Consider the following 17,702-nt stretch of genomic DNA (forward strand, 5'->3'; position numbering starts at 1 on the left):
ATGAAGAATTTTTAACGAAAGTCATCCGACATTAACATATGATGGACAATATTTATTATTGGGGGATGTCTCACGGGTTGTTTTATAGCGGAATTAATCGGGGTAACTAACTATGTGAATTTATTATTACTATTACTATTTATATACGCATTCGCGTTGCTCTTTACGTTCGATTCAATATCATCATACTAAAACTCCAAACAACCAGGTGGTTTCGATATTTCGAGTTTCATTTTATCGCTGAAATCGATTGATGGACGCAGAATCCCCCAACAGTTCCGCATGAAAACTACTCTGTGCAGGATATTCCATTATATCTTGTCGGCGATTAATAATGACTGGAAGGAGGCCATTAACTGCGATTTTTCCCGTTCTACTATGATGGTAGCGGCAGATAAGTCGCGTCATTGTTCTTACCTGCTCATCGGCATCCACGCTATGACTGGTTTGTCCTTGTCAGCCGGTGCTTACATGTTCCATGTAGCAAGCACCGATGTTCGGGAGCTGCCCGTAAAAATGCATTTTTCCTTCGATTTCACAAAATCGCCGCTGTTCGAATGTCTTTTGATCGGACAATTTTTTTGCATGGTGACAATTGCCTCTGTAGTCGGTATGATCAACGCGTTGCTCGCCTGCTTGGTAAGTTGATTACACCTACAAGTACCATCTTTACGTGATTCATTCAAAAAGTATGTGGCTTAATACAGAGACAGCGCGAATTTGATCAAATGTTTATTGTTATACTTCAGTGCCTTCCTTCATAAGAATAGATTATGTATAATAGCATAGAGAGATCTGTAGATTAGTCTTTGATAGTGCGCGCCGAAGTAAACTCTATGAGAGATGACTCCTGCGTTTGATCACACCAGCAAAGACTAAATTGAAAATTTTGTATTGCTTCTCGTACCTTTTGGCATGATTTTGCCAAATCTTAAAAACTTTTAGAAGGACCGATTTATAACATTTGATGAAATCTGCGTCTACCATTCCGCTATAAAAACAAGGAAACAGTCAAAGCAACGAATGCAAGGAATACTCGAGATGTTCATTTTGATAAATATCAAACAAAGTCTAGTTGATAAATCACTCTATATTAGCACGATAATTAATTCAGTAAAAGGAACATTCTAAAATACGGTAATAAAAATTTGGCCAAATTCACGCTATTTCTGTGCTTATTGAACGTATAATTAGATGTGCACACATATGCGTGTGCACATATGAAATGAGTAGTGCTGTTCAATAATTTCGTGAATTAACGCTTCTTAAAGCCAGCAACATTATAAATTTGGCATGCGCTCGCAGGTACTTCATGTTGGTAGCCAAATTGACATTATGAGACGAGATCTGATGCAAATATCTGTCAGCGACGATCCCCGTGAGACGATGGCCATCATCAGGGACCTTGTTTTCAGACATCGGAAAATCATCGCCCTGTCAGACAAGATAGAAAGCGTATTCACACTCATAGCGTTGATGCAACTCTTCTGGAATACTCTGATTATTTGCAGCACCGGTCTCATAATCGTAATTGTAAGTAAGATCAATTGTTTCGCGCTTCCAATCGTCAATATGCTTACGTTAATGTTCTAACGTCGCAGAATATCAACAACAACAAAGGCATGTCGGTTCTGATCAAATCGATATTTTTCTATGTCGCTAAGACGATGGAAGTGTTCGTATTCTGTTACGCGGGGGAGTTCTTAAGCTCCAAGGTATGCCAATTAAATTTGTATGCTTTAGAATTTCTTTTCATATACATAATATATGTGTACATATTAATTTGCTTATACATATCCCAAATTATACATCATGTTTAACGTAATATTAATATTATGATAAATGATATACAGTTATGTGTATAAAATATTATATGTTCCAAATGTCTCCTGCTTTATATTATATCTCATATCTGTTGAAAAATATTTTAAAATATATAATATAAGCTTCTTGTGCACTTTTTGAGCGATAAAAGGAACATTCTAGCAATCGCGAGTTTGTTTTGAATTTGGATAGTGCCTTTTTTCAGAATAAGTCGATCAGCGATGCAGCTTATGAGTCACTGTGGTATGACATGTTACCGTCCACTAGTCGCGTTTTATTGTTTATAATAATGCGATCCCAGAAGCGTCTGACAATTACTGCCGGCAGAGTTATTGACTTGACTTTGGATAGATTTATCAGTGTGAGATATATTGTGGCACAAAAGCATTATGATTATTTTTCAGAGTCCCCAAAGAAAATATATTTTTTTCCAGGTTATGAAGGCGTCTGCTTCTTATATGTCTGTATTACTTGCGATGTATTAAATTTAGAGAAACGTGACCCAACCATGACAATTTTTACGAGTAGTAAAAAATTATGGATTATGATCCATGATTTACGAAAGGTAGAAAATCGAATTGGAATCGAGGGAATAGCAAAAACTTGTACCAATATAAATTTATTTTATACACGAAGAATGTGCGTTGAGATATATGATGACCACTTCGTCTGAAGCTTTCTCAACAAGTGCACTGTATAAATATATAGTATATCTTGTTAATAACTTTTTAAAATATATAGAAAAGAGATACACTTTCGCGTTATATACCTTTTTTGTCCAGCCACATTCTCTGCGCGACTATTTGCCTTCAAAGACGTGCTTGAACACTTTATTAAAGTGTTTCGACAGTTTTGGTCGACCAATTAATAATGTTTAAGTGAAAATCAAGATCGCGTAGATTATTTATTTTGTTTTACGTTATTATGTCGTATGTTGATAAAGCTGGCACTGTCGGCTGCACTCTCGTAATTCTGGAAGCTTCTTCCTCTAGTCACATGTGAGACAGAAGCAGGAGAATATAACACGTGTAAGTGAAGGGCAACGGACTCGATGAGATCATTACGCCAGAAATATCACTGTCTAGCCATAATATCCATAATAACAATGTTCTCTATTTCTTCTGTGCGGTTTACGCGTTTACGTTCTGAGCACAACCATTTTAACATGATCGCACGTGTATTTTCCACCGTTGGACATAATCTGTCCGCAGAACCGGCTTCTAGGATGGCAATTTTCATGGTAATTATAGCCATCGTGCAACGCTGTTGAATTGCTCACTGACTCAGAAGGGAGTCGAACGTAGTCGTGTTTTTTTTCCAGTTTCTCTCTTTTCTTATGATCGATGGGCTCGTAAGCCTCTAACAAACTAATGCGATCAGAATAACCAAAGCGCAATTACGACTGATCGATCCTCGGCGTCGCTTACGTGTTATTGTCTCCGATATGATTACTCAGTGCTTTTGCCGTCACCGCGTGCATCGCACAAATCGAATGACATGCGTTTCTTACGCTGACGTGCAGTCGTCGCAAAACGATGGTACGTGCAACTACTATCAGTCCCTGGGTCGAGATCGGTCTTCGTTTCATCGGCTTGTGGCCGGATTCGGCCTATCCGGATCTTTACTGGACGTCATACATGACATTTTTAACGGTGGTGCAGTATTATCAATATTCATATGTTGTTGCGCATTTTGACGCCCGTGATCTTTCGCTGTTGATGGACTGCCTCGGTCTGTCTCTGGCGAACAGTCTCGCCATGCTGAAACTTATCATGCTCAGATGGAATCGCCGGTAAGACACACCATCGCCCTCATTACGCGACTGATAAGTGGCGCAAAGGCACGTTGTTGGTAAAGTGTAATTCCTGATAAAGAAATTTTAATTAAAGACATTCGATGTGTTAATATATGATAGACAATGTTTATTATTGGGAATGTCTCATGGGTTGTTTTATAGCGCAGAATTAGCCGGGGTAATTAACTCTGTAAATTTATTATTTATTGCGATTTATGATTCACTTTTTGCGTTGCTCTTTACGTTCACTTTAATATCATCATACTGAAACTCCAAACAACCAGGTGGTGCCGATATTTCGAGTTTCATTTCATCGCTGAAACCGATCAATTCCGCAGCTTCTTCCAACAGTTCCGCATGTAAACTACTTTGTGCAGGATATTCCATTATATCTTGTCGGCGATTAATAAAGACTGGAAGGAGGGCATTAATTGCGATTTTTCACGGTTTACCATGATGATAGCAGCCCGTAAGGCGCGTCGTTGTTCTTACCTGCTCATCGGTATCCACGCTATGGCTGGTTTCTCCTTGTCAGTCGGTGCTTACATATTCCACGCAACAAGTACTGATGTTCGGGAGCTGCCTGTGAAAATGGATTTTTCCTTCGATTTCACCAAATCGCCGCTGTTCGAATGCATTTTGATTGGACAATTTCTTTGCATATTGACAATTGCCTCCATAGTTGGTATGATCAATGCGTTGCTCTCCTGCTTGGTAAGTTGATGACGTCCACAAGGACCATCGTTACGTGGGTCGTTCAAAAAATACGTGGTCTAATACAGAGAGAGCGCGAATTTGATTATTGTCTTCAGAAATGTTTAGTTACTTCAGATCTTCTTTCATTAGATCAAAATAAATGTGATAGCATAAAGAGATTTGTGGATTAATTTGACTGTGCGCTAAAGTGAACTTTGTGTGTGACAGCTCTCGTGTTTGGTCACACCAGCCAAAACTGAACTGGACAGTTTTATTGTTTTTCGCATCTTTTGGCATGCTTGTATCACAATCTAAAGAACTTTTAGGAAAGACCGATTTATAACCTTTGGACGAAACCTGGGTCTACCACTTCATTCCAAAAACGAAGGAATAGTCAAAACAATAAACGCAAGGATACGGGTGTTCACTTTGTCGCACTGTCAAACAAAATCTAATCGACAAATCACTCTACATTAGGTTAGTATAACTTCATCCAATAAAGAAAGGCCCTGAAATATGGTATTACAAATTTAGCCAAATTTGTGATATTTCTATACTTTTTGAACATATAATTAGATGTACGCACGCGGTATAAAATGAGCAGTGCTGCTCAATGATTTTGCGAATTAACGCTTCTTATTCTTATTCTATTCTTATTCTATATCCTATTTTATAACTTATCCTATTCTAGTTTTATTCTATTCTTATTCTATTCTTATTCTATTCTATTCTATTCTTATTCTTAGATCTAGCAACATTGCTAATTTGGTTTGCACTTACAGGTACTTCACGTTGGTAGCCAAATTGACATTATGAAACGAGATCTGATGCAAATATCTGTCAGCGACAATCCTCGTGAGTCGTTGGCCATTATCAGGGATCTTGTTTTCACACATCGGAAAATCATCGCCCTGTCGGATAAGATAGAAAGCGTATTTACAGTTATCGCGTTGATGCAACTCCTCTGGAACACTCTGATTATTTGCTGTAGCGGCCTCATGATTGTAATTGTAAGTAAGATGAATGGTTTCAAGTTTCCAATCTTTCGTCAATACGTTCACCGTCTGCGTTCGCAGACTCTCAGCAGCAGCAAAAGAGTTTCGGTCTTAGTGAAATCTATGCTTCTTTATGTCGCCAAAACGATAGAGGTATTTGTATTTTGTTACGCGGGGGAGTTCTTAAGCGCCAAGGTATGTGAATAAAATATACGTTTTAGAATTTTAGAATTTTCCTTTGTATGCACAAAATATATGGATGTCCTACTCTTCTCCACAATTTTTTTGGGAACGTAAAACGGATTGAGATGAACACAAAAGTCCTATAATTAAAGAAGATTTGTGTATTATCGCGTAATTATTACATAACAATTTTCTTTCATTAATAACTAAAAATCTATATAATTATTTGCAAATTAATAAAGGACTTTTTTGTTCAGTTTGAATGTACAAGCACACAACAGCATAGATCGTCACTACAGCTAATTTTTTACATTTGTTAAAAAAATTTTTCAAACTTATAAGATATCTTTTGAGCTCTTAAAAAGAACATTTCAGCGATTATTTTGAATCTTATTTTGAGCCCTTGTTTTGAACTTGAATCGTACGTTTTCCCAGAGTAAGTCGATTAGCGATGCAGTTTACGAGTCGATGTGGTACGACATGTTACCGTCCACTAGTCGCGTTTTATTGTTCATAATAGTGCGATCCCAAAAGCGACTGACAATCACCGCTGGGAAAATTGTTGACTTGACTTTGGATGGATTTATGAGCGTGAGATATTATGGCACAAATACGCACTCTTTTCATTCTTCAGATCCTGCGAGGGAATTTATGTTTTCCAGGTCATGAAGACGTCTGCTTCTTACATGTCTGTATTACATGCGATGTATTAAATTCGAAGAAATATGATCCACCCGCGGCAATTTCTACGGACGAGCTGAAAAAGTGTCACATATACGTTATGATCCATGAATTACGAGGCATAGAAAGTTGATGTTGGGGTCAAAGCAAGCGAGACACAGTCTCAATATCAGTTCATTTTATACGAACAATGTGCGCTGAGATATGTAATAACCGGCTCGTCTGAAGCTCTGCCAATAAAAATTTGTTACAGACACGGAACAAGCGTACTGTATGAATATAGAATATTTTAATAATGACAAAAAGATATAATGATAATGTAGAACAGAAAAATGTACATTTTTATCTTTCTCGCCAGCAACGCCTGTCATATCTCGACGTTTTTCTACTCCTTCGTGACGTATGTATCTGATCTATAAAATTTCCATCTGATAAATATGCTGCATGCTATTTGCATGTTTGCAGAATTTAACTTTGCGTTCCACCGACAGCATAAGATCCTACCTTTTTTACCAGTGAGCTTTTTGATTTTATTTCTCACCGGTGATCATCAATGATTGCGACCACCCGCGTTTAAATTTTCAACGAGGATTTCTTTATGCTGCTGCCGCGTTCAATCCTTCGTGTGTGTGATGAATAACACAATTAATATTTTTCGCATGTTTTTACCCGCACAAAAAAGTGGACAGTATACGAATGCGGAAATGAGAGATAAATATTAGCATTGAACTATGATGAACGTCTCGTGCTCTTTTTCCTCTTTAGCTTGCATTTCGCGGAATATTAATGTCCTTACCGAGACCCGGTGCATAAATTTATCCCGTTGGATAATATAGCTGCGCGCTGTTCTCTTCGCGAATAGAAATCCATGGCGCAATTATACGCTATAATGCACTGCTAAGTTGTTCATTGACTCAGAAGCACGCGTTCGCTACGTTTTCCTTTCTAATCCGCGCACCTACAAGCTTCCGAGAATTGATGCGATGAAAATATCCGAAGTATAATTATAATTACGATTGATCGATGTCCGCGACAGTGAACTCCACTTTGTCGTGTCTCCGTTGCGAAAAATACAGCTCGCCGTCATTTCGTGGAATATATTGAGCGTCCTGCGCGCCTTCGCGCTTTTTACGGTAACGTCGCCGTGGCAGTCACCGAGAAGCGATGAAGCGCACAAGTAACATCAGTCTCCTAGTCGAAATCTGCCTTCGTTCCATTGGCATGTGGCCGGACTCGGTTCATCCGAATCTGCAATTGTCAATTTATATGACGGCGATTGCGATATCGCAGTATCATCAGTACGCTTACATATTCACACATTTTGATCTGAACAACCTCTCGCTCTTAATTGACAGTCTTGGCGTCACCTTGGCGAACACCCTCACTTTTCTTAAGCTCTTCGCTCTGTGGTGGAACCGGCGGTAAGGCGTCTTACTCATTTCTGACCGACGTCCGACACGATAATTCATTATTACAACTGCAACAATAAAATGATACGATATCTTCTTAATTGTGTAACGCTTATATAAAGTGATGGAAAGTAATCTCATACCGAAGGAAAAGCATAATTAATTTCAGTAAAACTGCAGTCACTTTTGTCTCTAACGATATGTTTTTGTTATTCTAACAAAAAGCAGTAGCAGCAATATAATAATGCATATAAGATTATCAGCATTAATTACAGCAGTACTTGCTACAAAAATGATTGTATCAACTATTACTTCATTACGCAATTATTGTTACAAATATCAAATACTTCTTTCTTATCGTGATATGAGAAATCGAAACCAAACTTTAGGCAAAATTATCGAAGAATTTTTTGGAGGAATACAATCGAGATTATGTGTGTTTTGACACGAAACTAATGACTAATAAATAATCAATATTTTCTAACTACGCGTCTAGATATTCTCGACACACAAAGTTCTTTTCGCCAGTTCATGCAATCTCTCGGTGTACTCAAAAAAATGTTTCGTTAGTCCAGAATTCTCGACACTACAGTTAAAATTTATCGTTATGTTTTTGTATCTGCTAGAAAATTGTCTGTGGTACGTAGAATTTGCAGCAGCAGCATTCTAACAATATCTGCATGCAAATTCAGAGGTGGGTATGAGGATTATAAACATTCGTTTGCCTCTCTCGTCTCTGGTCTTTTCTGTCTACCACAGTCAATTTTTATACGAAGTGTGACTGGCTTTACTTCATTGAATTGGCACCACGAAGAGAGATTTTCTTGCTAAATTTCACAAACAGCTCTCAGATAGAAATTCCGTCTCTATCATCTATATATTGATCAAATACACGATATATACGATGTCGCAGTGTTTACTAATCACTTATTCAGCCAATTTCTCGAATCTATGTCACTTTCGCTATGACTGCAAGGCCATTTGTTTGAGACTGTCTGCTCCACTTTCTGCAGGATATTCTGCTGCATCCTGATGACGATAGATAGTGACTGGAAAGACTGCGTTAGCAACTCTTATGGGCTCTCTATGACGAAACTGGCGGATTTGTCGCGTCGATGTGCCAACGTGCTTATCGGCAGTCACGTTATAGCTGGGTTCTTTTTGTCGGTTGTCTTTTACGTGGTGCGCTTAGTGAAATACGCGGACAATGAGATTTCTCGAGAATTCCCGGTGAAGATGGAGTTCTCTTTTGACGTGAAGGAGTCGCCGATCTACGAGTTCATCGTGATCGGACAGATTATTTATGAAATGTCGCTGGCCACTATAGTTGGTATGGTGAACGCGTTACTCTCCACGTTGGTAAGTCGATCATGTAATTTATTAGAGAGATAAATGTTATTTTTGGTTTGTTTCATATTCTTTATTTTAGATTTTTCTATATTTTTAGATTCTTCAATTCTAAATTTGTTTAATATTCTTAGTTATTTACAGACAAATAAGTGCTACAACATAAAATGTTTTCATTATTTTCCTTCCATTCTTAGTTCTTTCATATTCTTTACATACAAATAAGTGCTACAGCATAAAATGTTTAAATTATTTTCCTTCCATTAATCTCGCATGCTTTTCGAATCAAATAGTACTATTATGCATTGCTTTGTATTGACAGGTGCTGCACGTAGGTGGGCAAATTGACATCATGAACCAAGCTTTAATGCAAATGTCCATCGACTACGGTACATCCCCACCCGTCCTCAGAGATCTTATTTGCAGGCATCAGAAGATTATCACTATGTCAAACAGCATCGAAACCGTATTTTCCGCCATCGCTCTCATGCAGATTCTGTGGAACACTTTGATTATTTGTTGTGCCGGTTTCCTAATCATAATTGTAAGCAAGATCGACTTTGTTTAGTCTTTCTTATTCATGATTTTCGCTTCCTCGTCTGATCACAGGGTCTCAACAGCAACGAAGACTCCTCGAACGTGGTCAGATCACTGCTACCTTGCATCGTGAAAGTGTTAGAAGTTTTCGTATTTTGCTACGCGGGGGAATTCTTGAGTGCCAAGGTTTGTAACGAAGTGTTCTCTATTTCGACCGCGACGATCTTGCGCGCAATTTGTTTCTCTCTACATAAATTATATTACAAATAGTACTTTAGACAATTATAAATACCTGTTGCCGATGTCAGCTTTACCGAACGATATGTATCATCCAAAAATCAATAATTATAAGATTTATTACGATATACCTTGAGAAAGAAAGAAGGAGAGGGAGAAAGAGCAAGAGAGATATTTGTTTTTAGAAATATTTCAATGAAAGACGTTTGGGCGTTTGTCTTGTTTCTAAAGTTATATCGTGCCTCTTTCAGAGTAAATCAATCAGTGACGCAGTGTATGAGTCACTTTGGTACGACATGTCACCTTCCGACAGTCGTGTTTTGCTGTTCATAATGGTGAGATCTCAAAAGCGACTGACGATCACCGCGGGCAAAGTCGCCGATTTGACATTGGAAGGATTTACGAATGTAAGATGAATGAATTCCCGCATTTCTCCCAGATTCTCTAGAATACATTTTTTGCAGGTAATGAAAGCTTGCGGCTCGTACATGTCAGTATTGTACGCGATGTACTAAACGGAAGAGAGTATTCTCCGCTCGCATTAATTTCATTAAACCTCGTCATTGAGAAACGGGGAACGTCGCATCAGTTGTAACATGTGGAATCTTTAGTAAAAATCATCTGAACACGTTCATTTTATACGCACCTCGTTTTGCATACGAATGTTTTATACGTATCTCACTTTGTATCGATGATGAAAGCAGTCCGTTTCGTGCTTTTTCAACAGAATTCCGCGGTAGACGCGAAGAACAAACTGCGCGAATACATAGTTTAACAATAACTGTAACAATAACTTGCGGAAACTCGTGTACATATTCCGTAAATATAGCTTTATTATCTCCTCGCTCGAAATTGCAATCCGCCAGTTCAGTAACCCTCTTATCCGCGACGTTTTCCATTTTCTACACGTAACAGTAAATATCCGACCATCGTTCGACGATAAAAGCGTAACCGCCTCCACGGCAAGATCTAATTTTCAGAATTTATCAAGGGCTATTTAGTAAAGTCTCTTGCTTCTCCTGATAGCTCTTTTCTTTTCCTTTTTTTCCTTTTTCAACGAAGCTCACCGATTACAATGACCGCACTGCGCCTGCATTTTTAAAGACGGTCATTTCACGCGACGGCCGTACTGCGCGCGTATCTTTTTTGCGCGCCATAATCGTTAATCCCCGTCGTTGCAATTTAACATTGTCGTCGGGCATTGTCAGCACCGCTAGATGGATACATGTAATTGCGATTGATCGTCGTTGCTCGCGCCACCGTGTGCGGTGCGTTTACCTCGTGAAATTGCCTGCCTTTTCTGCGAAGTTAAAGAAGGGAAGGCATATTACGAGCTTACATCGGCGGATATCAAGCGCTTTCACGCTTTCTTTGCGGCCACACACCCCGGCAGTCGTTACTCGCTGTCGTTGCACGGGGACGAGTACGTGCGCTGCTTGTCGGAGTGATGATCCAGCGCGAAGCTCCGCTACACCGCCATGTCGACGAGCACGATAAGCCCCTCTCTGAAGATCGGTTTGAGTCTGATCGGTATGTGGCCCGGCACCTCGTACGGGACGCTTTACTGGCTCTTCTACATGGCGAGCCTCCTGGTGATGCAGTACTTTCAGTACTCCTACGTGTACACGCACTTGGACTTCAACAACCTCACGAAACTGATGGATGGCCTGGGCCTGACTTTGGACTATACGCTGACGATCTTGAAGCTGCTCTGCCTTTGGCCCAATCGCCGGTAAGATCAGTGAGAAGATGTCATTCGCGGTTTCTCTCGTGGTCCACTCGAAGTCTTCTTCTTCCTTGTGAGAAGCAGAGATCAGCGATCGGTTGCAGGATATTCGCGGATATCTTGGCCGCGATGGACGACGACTGGAAGGACTGCTCCAGCGAGTTGCAGGAGTGCGTGATGACCGACAAGGCTAACTTGGCGCATCGATGCTCCAACGTCATGATGTCCATCAACGCCGTAGCCACTGTTCTCTATTTCGTCGACAGCCAAGTACGGCACCGGATGATTTCCAAGGACGGGCAGCACCGTGAGTTCCCGGTGCAGGTACAGTTGCCGTTCGAGGTCCAAGAATCCCCTACTTTCGAGTTTGTCCTGTTGGGGCTGTTCTTTCACGTACTGGAAACGGCGACCGTGATCGCCATGTTGAACGCGTTGATCTTGACGTTGGTAAGTCCAGACACGAGCACGTTTTCGAGCCGAGTGATTGTCAGATGAAGTTATATATTCGAATAATACTCGAAAATTCTCTACCGTCGATGATATGATATTGCAAATCAATGATATTTTGATCGATTCTTTCACTCTAACTAACTTCTTTTTTGATCATTGACTTTTTATTTCAATTGATTTTTTGATTTCATGATTTTAATTGATTTTTAAAAGTTGAGTTTATTTTTATTATTTATTTTATATTTTAAAGGCCGATACACGGTAAGTTGCACAGAAACATTAATTTGTGTCCTTAGAATACTGAAATGCCAAAAGTCCTCTTTATTCCTAAGCCGATTATTAGTTAACGGTTGCGCTCGAGTCAATTCGAATTCAAACAAAAGTTACTTCAAAACCTGAGTTTTCACTTAAAGGTACTTCACGTAAGTGGACAGATCGATATTATGTGTCGAGAGTTGAAAGCGATTCCTTCCACGTGCAAATCCAATCCGATGAAATCGCTCGTCAGGCTACACCAGAAGATCATATCGCTGTCGAAAAATATCGAGAACTTCTTCTCGTTTGTCGCGCTCCTGCAGTTCGTATGGAACACCTTAGTTATCTGCTCCATAGGATTCATGGTTGTAATAGTAAGTAAGACTTCTTCAGTTACCGTAGCAATAAATTGCTTAGTCTTTATGTCCGCAGAATTTCCTCTGAACTTTGGTATTATATGGAATGTTATTATTATTGTTATTACATATTAATGTTGTATAAAAATAATACAACCTATCTAATACCTAATTTATCCAGTATTATTTTTAAGTATAAGTAGGATATATTATGACACGTAATAATATCTTAAAAATATGCACGCTTTCTAAATGTTTGTGGTCGTGTTTTTAAACGTGGAACAATTTAACATCTTGTTACTTAGTCCTTAGGTATAAATATGGAGAGTAAATCCGGAATACTGATACAATTTATTATCCCCTATTTCGCAGTAACTATAGAAGCGTTCGTTTTCTGTTTTGCCGGCGAATACTTAAGCACTAAGGTTAGCACGTTTATTCTTTCGTTTATCATCAATTTTCTGATTTTAATATTTTCAATTATAAAAATATGAATGGTCTTTTTACAAAGCGGTCGAATCGCAAATGTTTCCATTTAGTCAAGTAGGGAAGAATTTTATGGCGTTGTAATACATATATAACTTTGTAATTCGTAGTTTTCCTGTTTTTTTCAGAGCAGATCTATCGGCGACGCGGCATATGAGGCAGTTTGGTATGATTTATCTCCCAGCGAGTGCCGAATTTTATTATTCATGATACTCAGATCTCAGAAACGATTGACGATCTCGGCCGGAAAAGTTATGGACCTGTCACTCGAGGGCTTTACTTCCGTAAGTCTTTTCCGTTAAACGACCAATTCAGTTCGCGTTCTTGCTTAAAATAAGCAACTAGTGTATTACGAGATTGTTGGACAAATGTCTCAATCGGGATCATACTTAATAATTTGAGAAAAATGTCAATACGTGCACTGACTATCGTTAAACTTCAAAGAAAACTGCTCGTCTTGATATTTCTATCTGTATAAAAGAACGTTCTTTTAGGTCATGAAAGCTTCAGCGTCGTACATTTCAGTGCTACACGCGATGTACTGAGAACCGAGACAATTTATGTTGATTATACATATATAGTAAATTCATCGTGTGCGGGCAAAGTAGCAATGTACATTTGTAGAAAGATTGATAAAGATGGTTAGCATTGATTTTGCCTTTCTTTTGTTATCGATAACCATTGATCGATGTTACTCGTAAACTTGATAGAACTCCGCTATTGCGTTGCTTTTCTTTTCAACAAGAAACAGGTTATGAGATGAAGAATCAGGTGTAAATCAGATATAAATGCTCTTGACAAATTCTATCCGCAAATATTTTGTTATTCACAAACGCAAATTGTACTCAATTTTTAAATTATTTGATCAAAATGATATATACATATATAAGATATGATAAATATGTAAAAATATCAAATATAAACAGGATGTCTGAGAATTATTGACACGCAATCGGTGTGTCATGAATTGTTAGACACCCTATATAAAATGCTATGAATTATGGAAGATTACAAACGCAAAATACACTCATGTATACTTTAACCATAGTATCACAAAGAAATAATTATTGTTACTACGCATACGTTGGAAAATACGGGACTAAATGTTGTAGTTCTTACTGCCATTGCCTTATCCCGAACGGAGAGCGACATTTTTCTCCTGCGTTAAAGTTAATATTCCAACGAACGATGTCATTATCAATTTGTTTTACATTACGTGTATCTCATTTTCAGACCTATTACACGTATAATTTCCTACCTGTTCCTACCGCATCTCACTTGTAATAAAACTGCCGCTCTTCTCCGGCGGGACCGTAACGATCGCGAGTTTTAAAAGAAAATTATTTGCTGTAGTTGTTCTATCATGCGCTTCTCGCTGTAGTAAAAAGTCGGCGACCGATGCTGTCCTTTTTTCCCGACGCAAGACGGAAAATCTCATAATTACCGGACTGTCGCCGCGATTTAGCGGTACTTGCGCGGAGCTCCACGCAGAGAGTGGGATACGTAATTGCGATTGATCGATGCTCATGCTACCGGCTGGTGGCTTTATTCTCTGCAAATCTATCTCTTTGTATAGTAGTGGGGATCGCGCAGTGCGCTACATCGAGACAGAAAGAGAGAGAGAGAGAGAGAAAGAGAGAGAAAAAGACTGTTCTTTTCGCTTCGCATTTCGTTCACCGCTTGCTCCCGATAGTTGTTGAGAATCGTTTTGTCTGGAAGCGACGACACGCACAGTTAATCAGCCACGTTGACCAGAATCAATCCATGAGCTGCTATGACGATCAGTACCATAAGCTCTCCGCTGAAGGTCGGTCTCAGCTTGATCGGCATGTGGCCTGGTTCTTCGTGCGCGACATTCCTCTGGCTCTTTTACATGATCACCCTTATCATCATGCAGTACCACCAGTACTCCTATGTGTACGCGCACTTGAACATAAACGACTTCTCCAAGCTGATGGACGGCCTGAGCGTCACTCTGGATTACACCCTGACGTTCATGAAGTTGCTGAGTCTTTGGCACAATCGCCGGTAAGACCCGCGACTTCCTCGCGAGAGAAAAAGAGAGAGAGAGAGGAAGAAGCGTTACCGAAGATCAATGATCAATCGCAGAATATTCTCGGACATATTGGTCGCGATGGACGACGACTGGAACGACAACTGCGTTACGGATTCTCATGCCTTAGTGATGACGAGCAAGGCCACTCTGGCGCATCGGTGCTCCAACGCCATGATGATTCTCAACACCTTGTCCACTGTGTTTTACTTCCTCGGCAATTACGTAAGTCACCGTACGATTTCCGCAGATGAACCTCGGGAGTTCCCGGTGCAAATGCAGTTCTCGTTTAATGCCACCAATTCGCCGATCTTTGAGTTCATCGTTCTGGGATTGTTTCTGCACGTGTGGGAGACGGCGGTGGTGATAGCGATGCTGAACTCATTGATTTTAACATTGGTAAGTCGGAATACCGATGGATGACGGACGGTTGCGAATCAGACGAATCCGGATTGAATGGAGCCCGCGATGGTGTCCTTCAATCGATTGAATCATAGAAGCGGGAGCGTTTCTTGAGACATCGCAGTTTCTATTTCGAGGTCCTTCACGTGAGCGGACAAATAGATATCATGTGCCAAGGCTTGAGAGCAATTTCCGTCACGGGAAAGTTCCATCTGTCAACCACGAGAGCGCTCATTGAGCGGCATCAGCGGATTATATCTTTGTCGAATAATATCGACAAGTTCTTCTCATTCGTCGCGATGATACAATTCTTATGGAATACCGTGGTGATCTGCACCATAGGATTCATGATCGTACTAGTGAGTGAAGCCGCTTTGCTCACAGCGAGCAAAATTTTGCAAAGGACAAGAATCTGCCTTGAAATTATGCAGAATGCATTTTTGGAATGTGGAAAAAGCCTCTTTACTATTGCACTTTTATTTCAATTACGATCATTCCGCGGCCCAATCCATATTAATGCAACAGTAGCAATAAAACGATTTGAAATATACGATTTTTTTCAAATAATTTCGCTGTTATATTGCAGCATTGTTTATAATAACAGAAGAATATGTTATTTTGCGCGTTTAATACTTGAATTCTCGAGGCTATGCACATATGATCTTATAAGTAACTCCGCTAAAATAATTTGACGCATTGTTACACAGTCTTTAGCCACGGACATGGAGGGAAAATTTGGAATATTGATACAATCAATCATTCCGTATTTTGCGGTAACGTTAGAAGCTTTCGTTTTCTGCTTTGCCGGTGAATATCTGAGCACTAAGGTTAGCACGGTTCGTTTGTTTTGAGTTGCTTATATAAATCCATATTTTCGAATATTCTTAATTTTTAATTTCTGATCATATTTCTAAATTCGTATCCTAAGTTCGAGAATTTTCTATTGCATAGAACTTCTACTGAATAAATATCTTTTCTAATTTTGATGATTAAATCACGAGATATGTTTTCATAAGTTTTTCATAAGTATTTAAGATAGCGTGTTCAGTTTGTCGCGATTGTCTGTTATAATCCAATTGTCTGTCTTAATCCACAATTGTTTTCCCTTTCTCAGAGCAGGTCCATTGGCGATGCGGCATACGAGACACTTTGGTACGATCTGCCAATTAAAGAATGCCGACTTTTATTACTGATTATCGTCAGGTCGCAGAAACGTTTGACGATCACTGCTGGGAATGTCATGGATTTGACTCTGGAAGGCTTCACGAGTGTAAGATTTTTACGCTACATAATATAAGTGCGATTATTTTAATTGCATAAAAATGTATTCGTGTTGTTATGTAAGAAATATGCTTTCGATAATTCGCATTTATATACGAATAAATATCACAGTTTAACATTATTCAAAATGTGCCAACGTATACGTTATATTAATAAGCTTCAGATTAAGAAGAATATTACATCAGCATATTTTTGTCGTTATTTCTCTTATTTCTAAGCAAATTGTTTTTAGGTCATGAAAGCTTCGGCATCTTACATTTCGGTATTGCATGCTGCGTATTGAAACAGCAATCGATTTACTTTTTGCAATGAATTTCACCCGACGTTTAATCATATATAATGCATCAATGTACATTGGTAGAATATATGGTAGAATGACTGATTTGTAGAATGATTGATATATGAAGGAATAAGGATAACAATTCAATCAGCTAGACGAGCTTGTTTCGTTATAAACCCTTCCATTATAAACTCATATTATACAAGACTAAAGTTGCTAGGTATTTCTCTATTAACTTACGCTACAATATTCTTCAGGATGGGACACTTGAAGCGTTTCTACCATTTTGTGTGATTTCTGAACTCAATATTATACACTTTTCTAGATTAACCGCAAGGAAGACATGTATATACGCGGCCACACTATATGTCTTTCTGTGAATCATTAAAGAGAATTATTCGCCATTATGCAACTCGCTACTAGTCGATGTTCTCTGCCCACATTTATTTCATTTAAAACTCGTGGTCGAGACACCACGCACCATTTGGACGTAATTCTTGATGTATAATTACGACCGCACGACCGAGTCACCGTGCGTCAAGTGCTCTTCACAAGGAATAAAAAAATTCGAAAAAATATCCTCTTTCTGCCGTCTACCGACGAGTTGTCGGAGAAAGAAAGAGACAGAGAGGAGGGAGTAAAAGAGAGAGAGAGCGAGAGAGAGAGAGAGAGAGAGAGAGAGAGAGAGAGAGAGAGAGAGAGAGAGAGA

The 17,702-nt window shown here is 39.2% G+C and overlaps 3 protein-coding genes and 1 long non-coding RNA gene across 4 annotated transcripts; 3 read left to right on the top strand and 1 right to left on the bottom strand.

Moving 5' to 3' along the window:
- Positions 1-501: 501 nt before the first annotated feature.
- LOC116843486 (odorant receptor 22c-like) lies at positions 502-6,425 on the top strand. Its single transcript, XM_032813942.1, has 6 exons — positions 502-639; positions 1,306-1,533; positions 1,602-1,715; positions 5,098-5,505; positions 5,929-6,084; positions 6,156-6,425. The coding sequence occupies exons 1-6, from the start codon at positions 517-519 to the stop codon at positions 6,204-6,206; spliced, it is 1,080 nt and encodes a 359-aa protein (XP_032669833.1). The 5' UTR covers positions 502-516; the 3' UTR covers positions 6,207-6,425.
- Positions 3,295-13,530, top strand: LOC116843478. The gene is made up of 12 exons (XM_032813933.1): positions 3,295-3,616; positions 3,997-4,333; positions 7,465-7,595; positions 8,597-8,942; positions 9,253-9,319; positions 9,387-9,396; positions 9,958-10,111; positions 11,315-11,436; positions 11,535-11,877; positions 12,797-12,916; positions 13,106-13,261; positions 13,472-13,530. Exons 1-12 carry the CDS (start codon positions 3,360-3,362, stop codon positions 13,520-13,522), a joined length of 2,094 nt encoding a protein of 697 aa, XP_032669824.1. The 5' UTR covers positions 3,295-3,359; the 3' UTR covers positions 13,523-13,530.
- LOC116843498 lies at positions 3,779-7,647 on the bottom strand. Its single transcript, XR_004377892.1, has 6 exons — positions 7,483-7,647; positions 7,189-7,422; positions 6,112-6,250; positions 5,096-5,226; positions 4,112-4,392; positions 3,779-4,032 (listed from the first exon to the last, which is right to left on the bottom strand). It is a non-coding gene; the product is annotated as an uncharacterized LOC116843498 (long non-coding RNA).
- A 1,221-nt stretch (positions 13,531-14,751) lies between the features above and the next one.
- On the top strand, positions 14,752-16,996 carry LOC116843484 (odorant receptor 13a-like). The gene is made up of 6 exons (XM_032813940.1): positions 14,752-15,005; positions 15,087-15,434; positions 15,560-15,791; positions 16,140-16,259; positions 16,547-16,702; positions 16,946-16,996. The coding sequence occupies exons 1-6, from the start codon at positions 14,752-14,754 to the stop codon at positions 16,994-16,996; spliced, it is 1,161 nt and encodes a 386-aa protein (XP_032669831.1).
- Positions 16,997-17,702: the final 706 nt, after the last annotated feature.

Source organism: Odontomachus brunneus, unplaced genomic scaffold (genome assembly GCF_010583005.1).
Source record: "Odontomachus brunneus isolate Ranch 3 - 2012 unplaced genomic scaffold, Obru_v1 Obru_scaffold_033, whole genome shotgun sequence".
Taxonomy (NCBI): Eukaryota; Metazoa; Arthropoda; class Insecta; order Hymenoptera; family Formicidae; genus Odontomachus; species Odontomachus brunneus.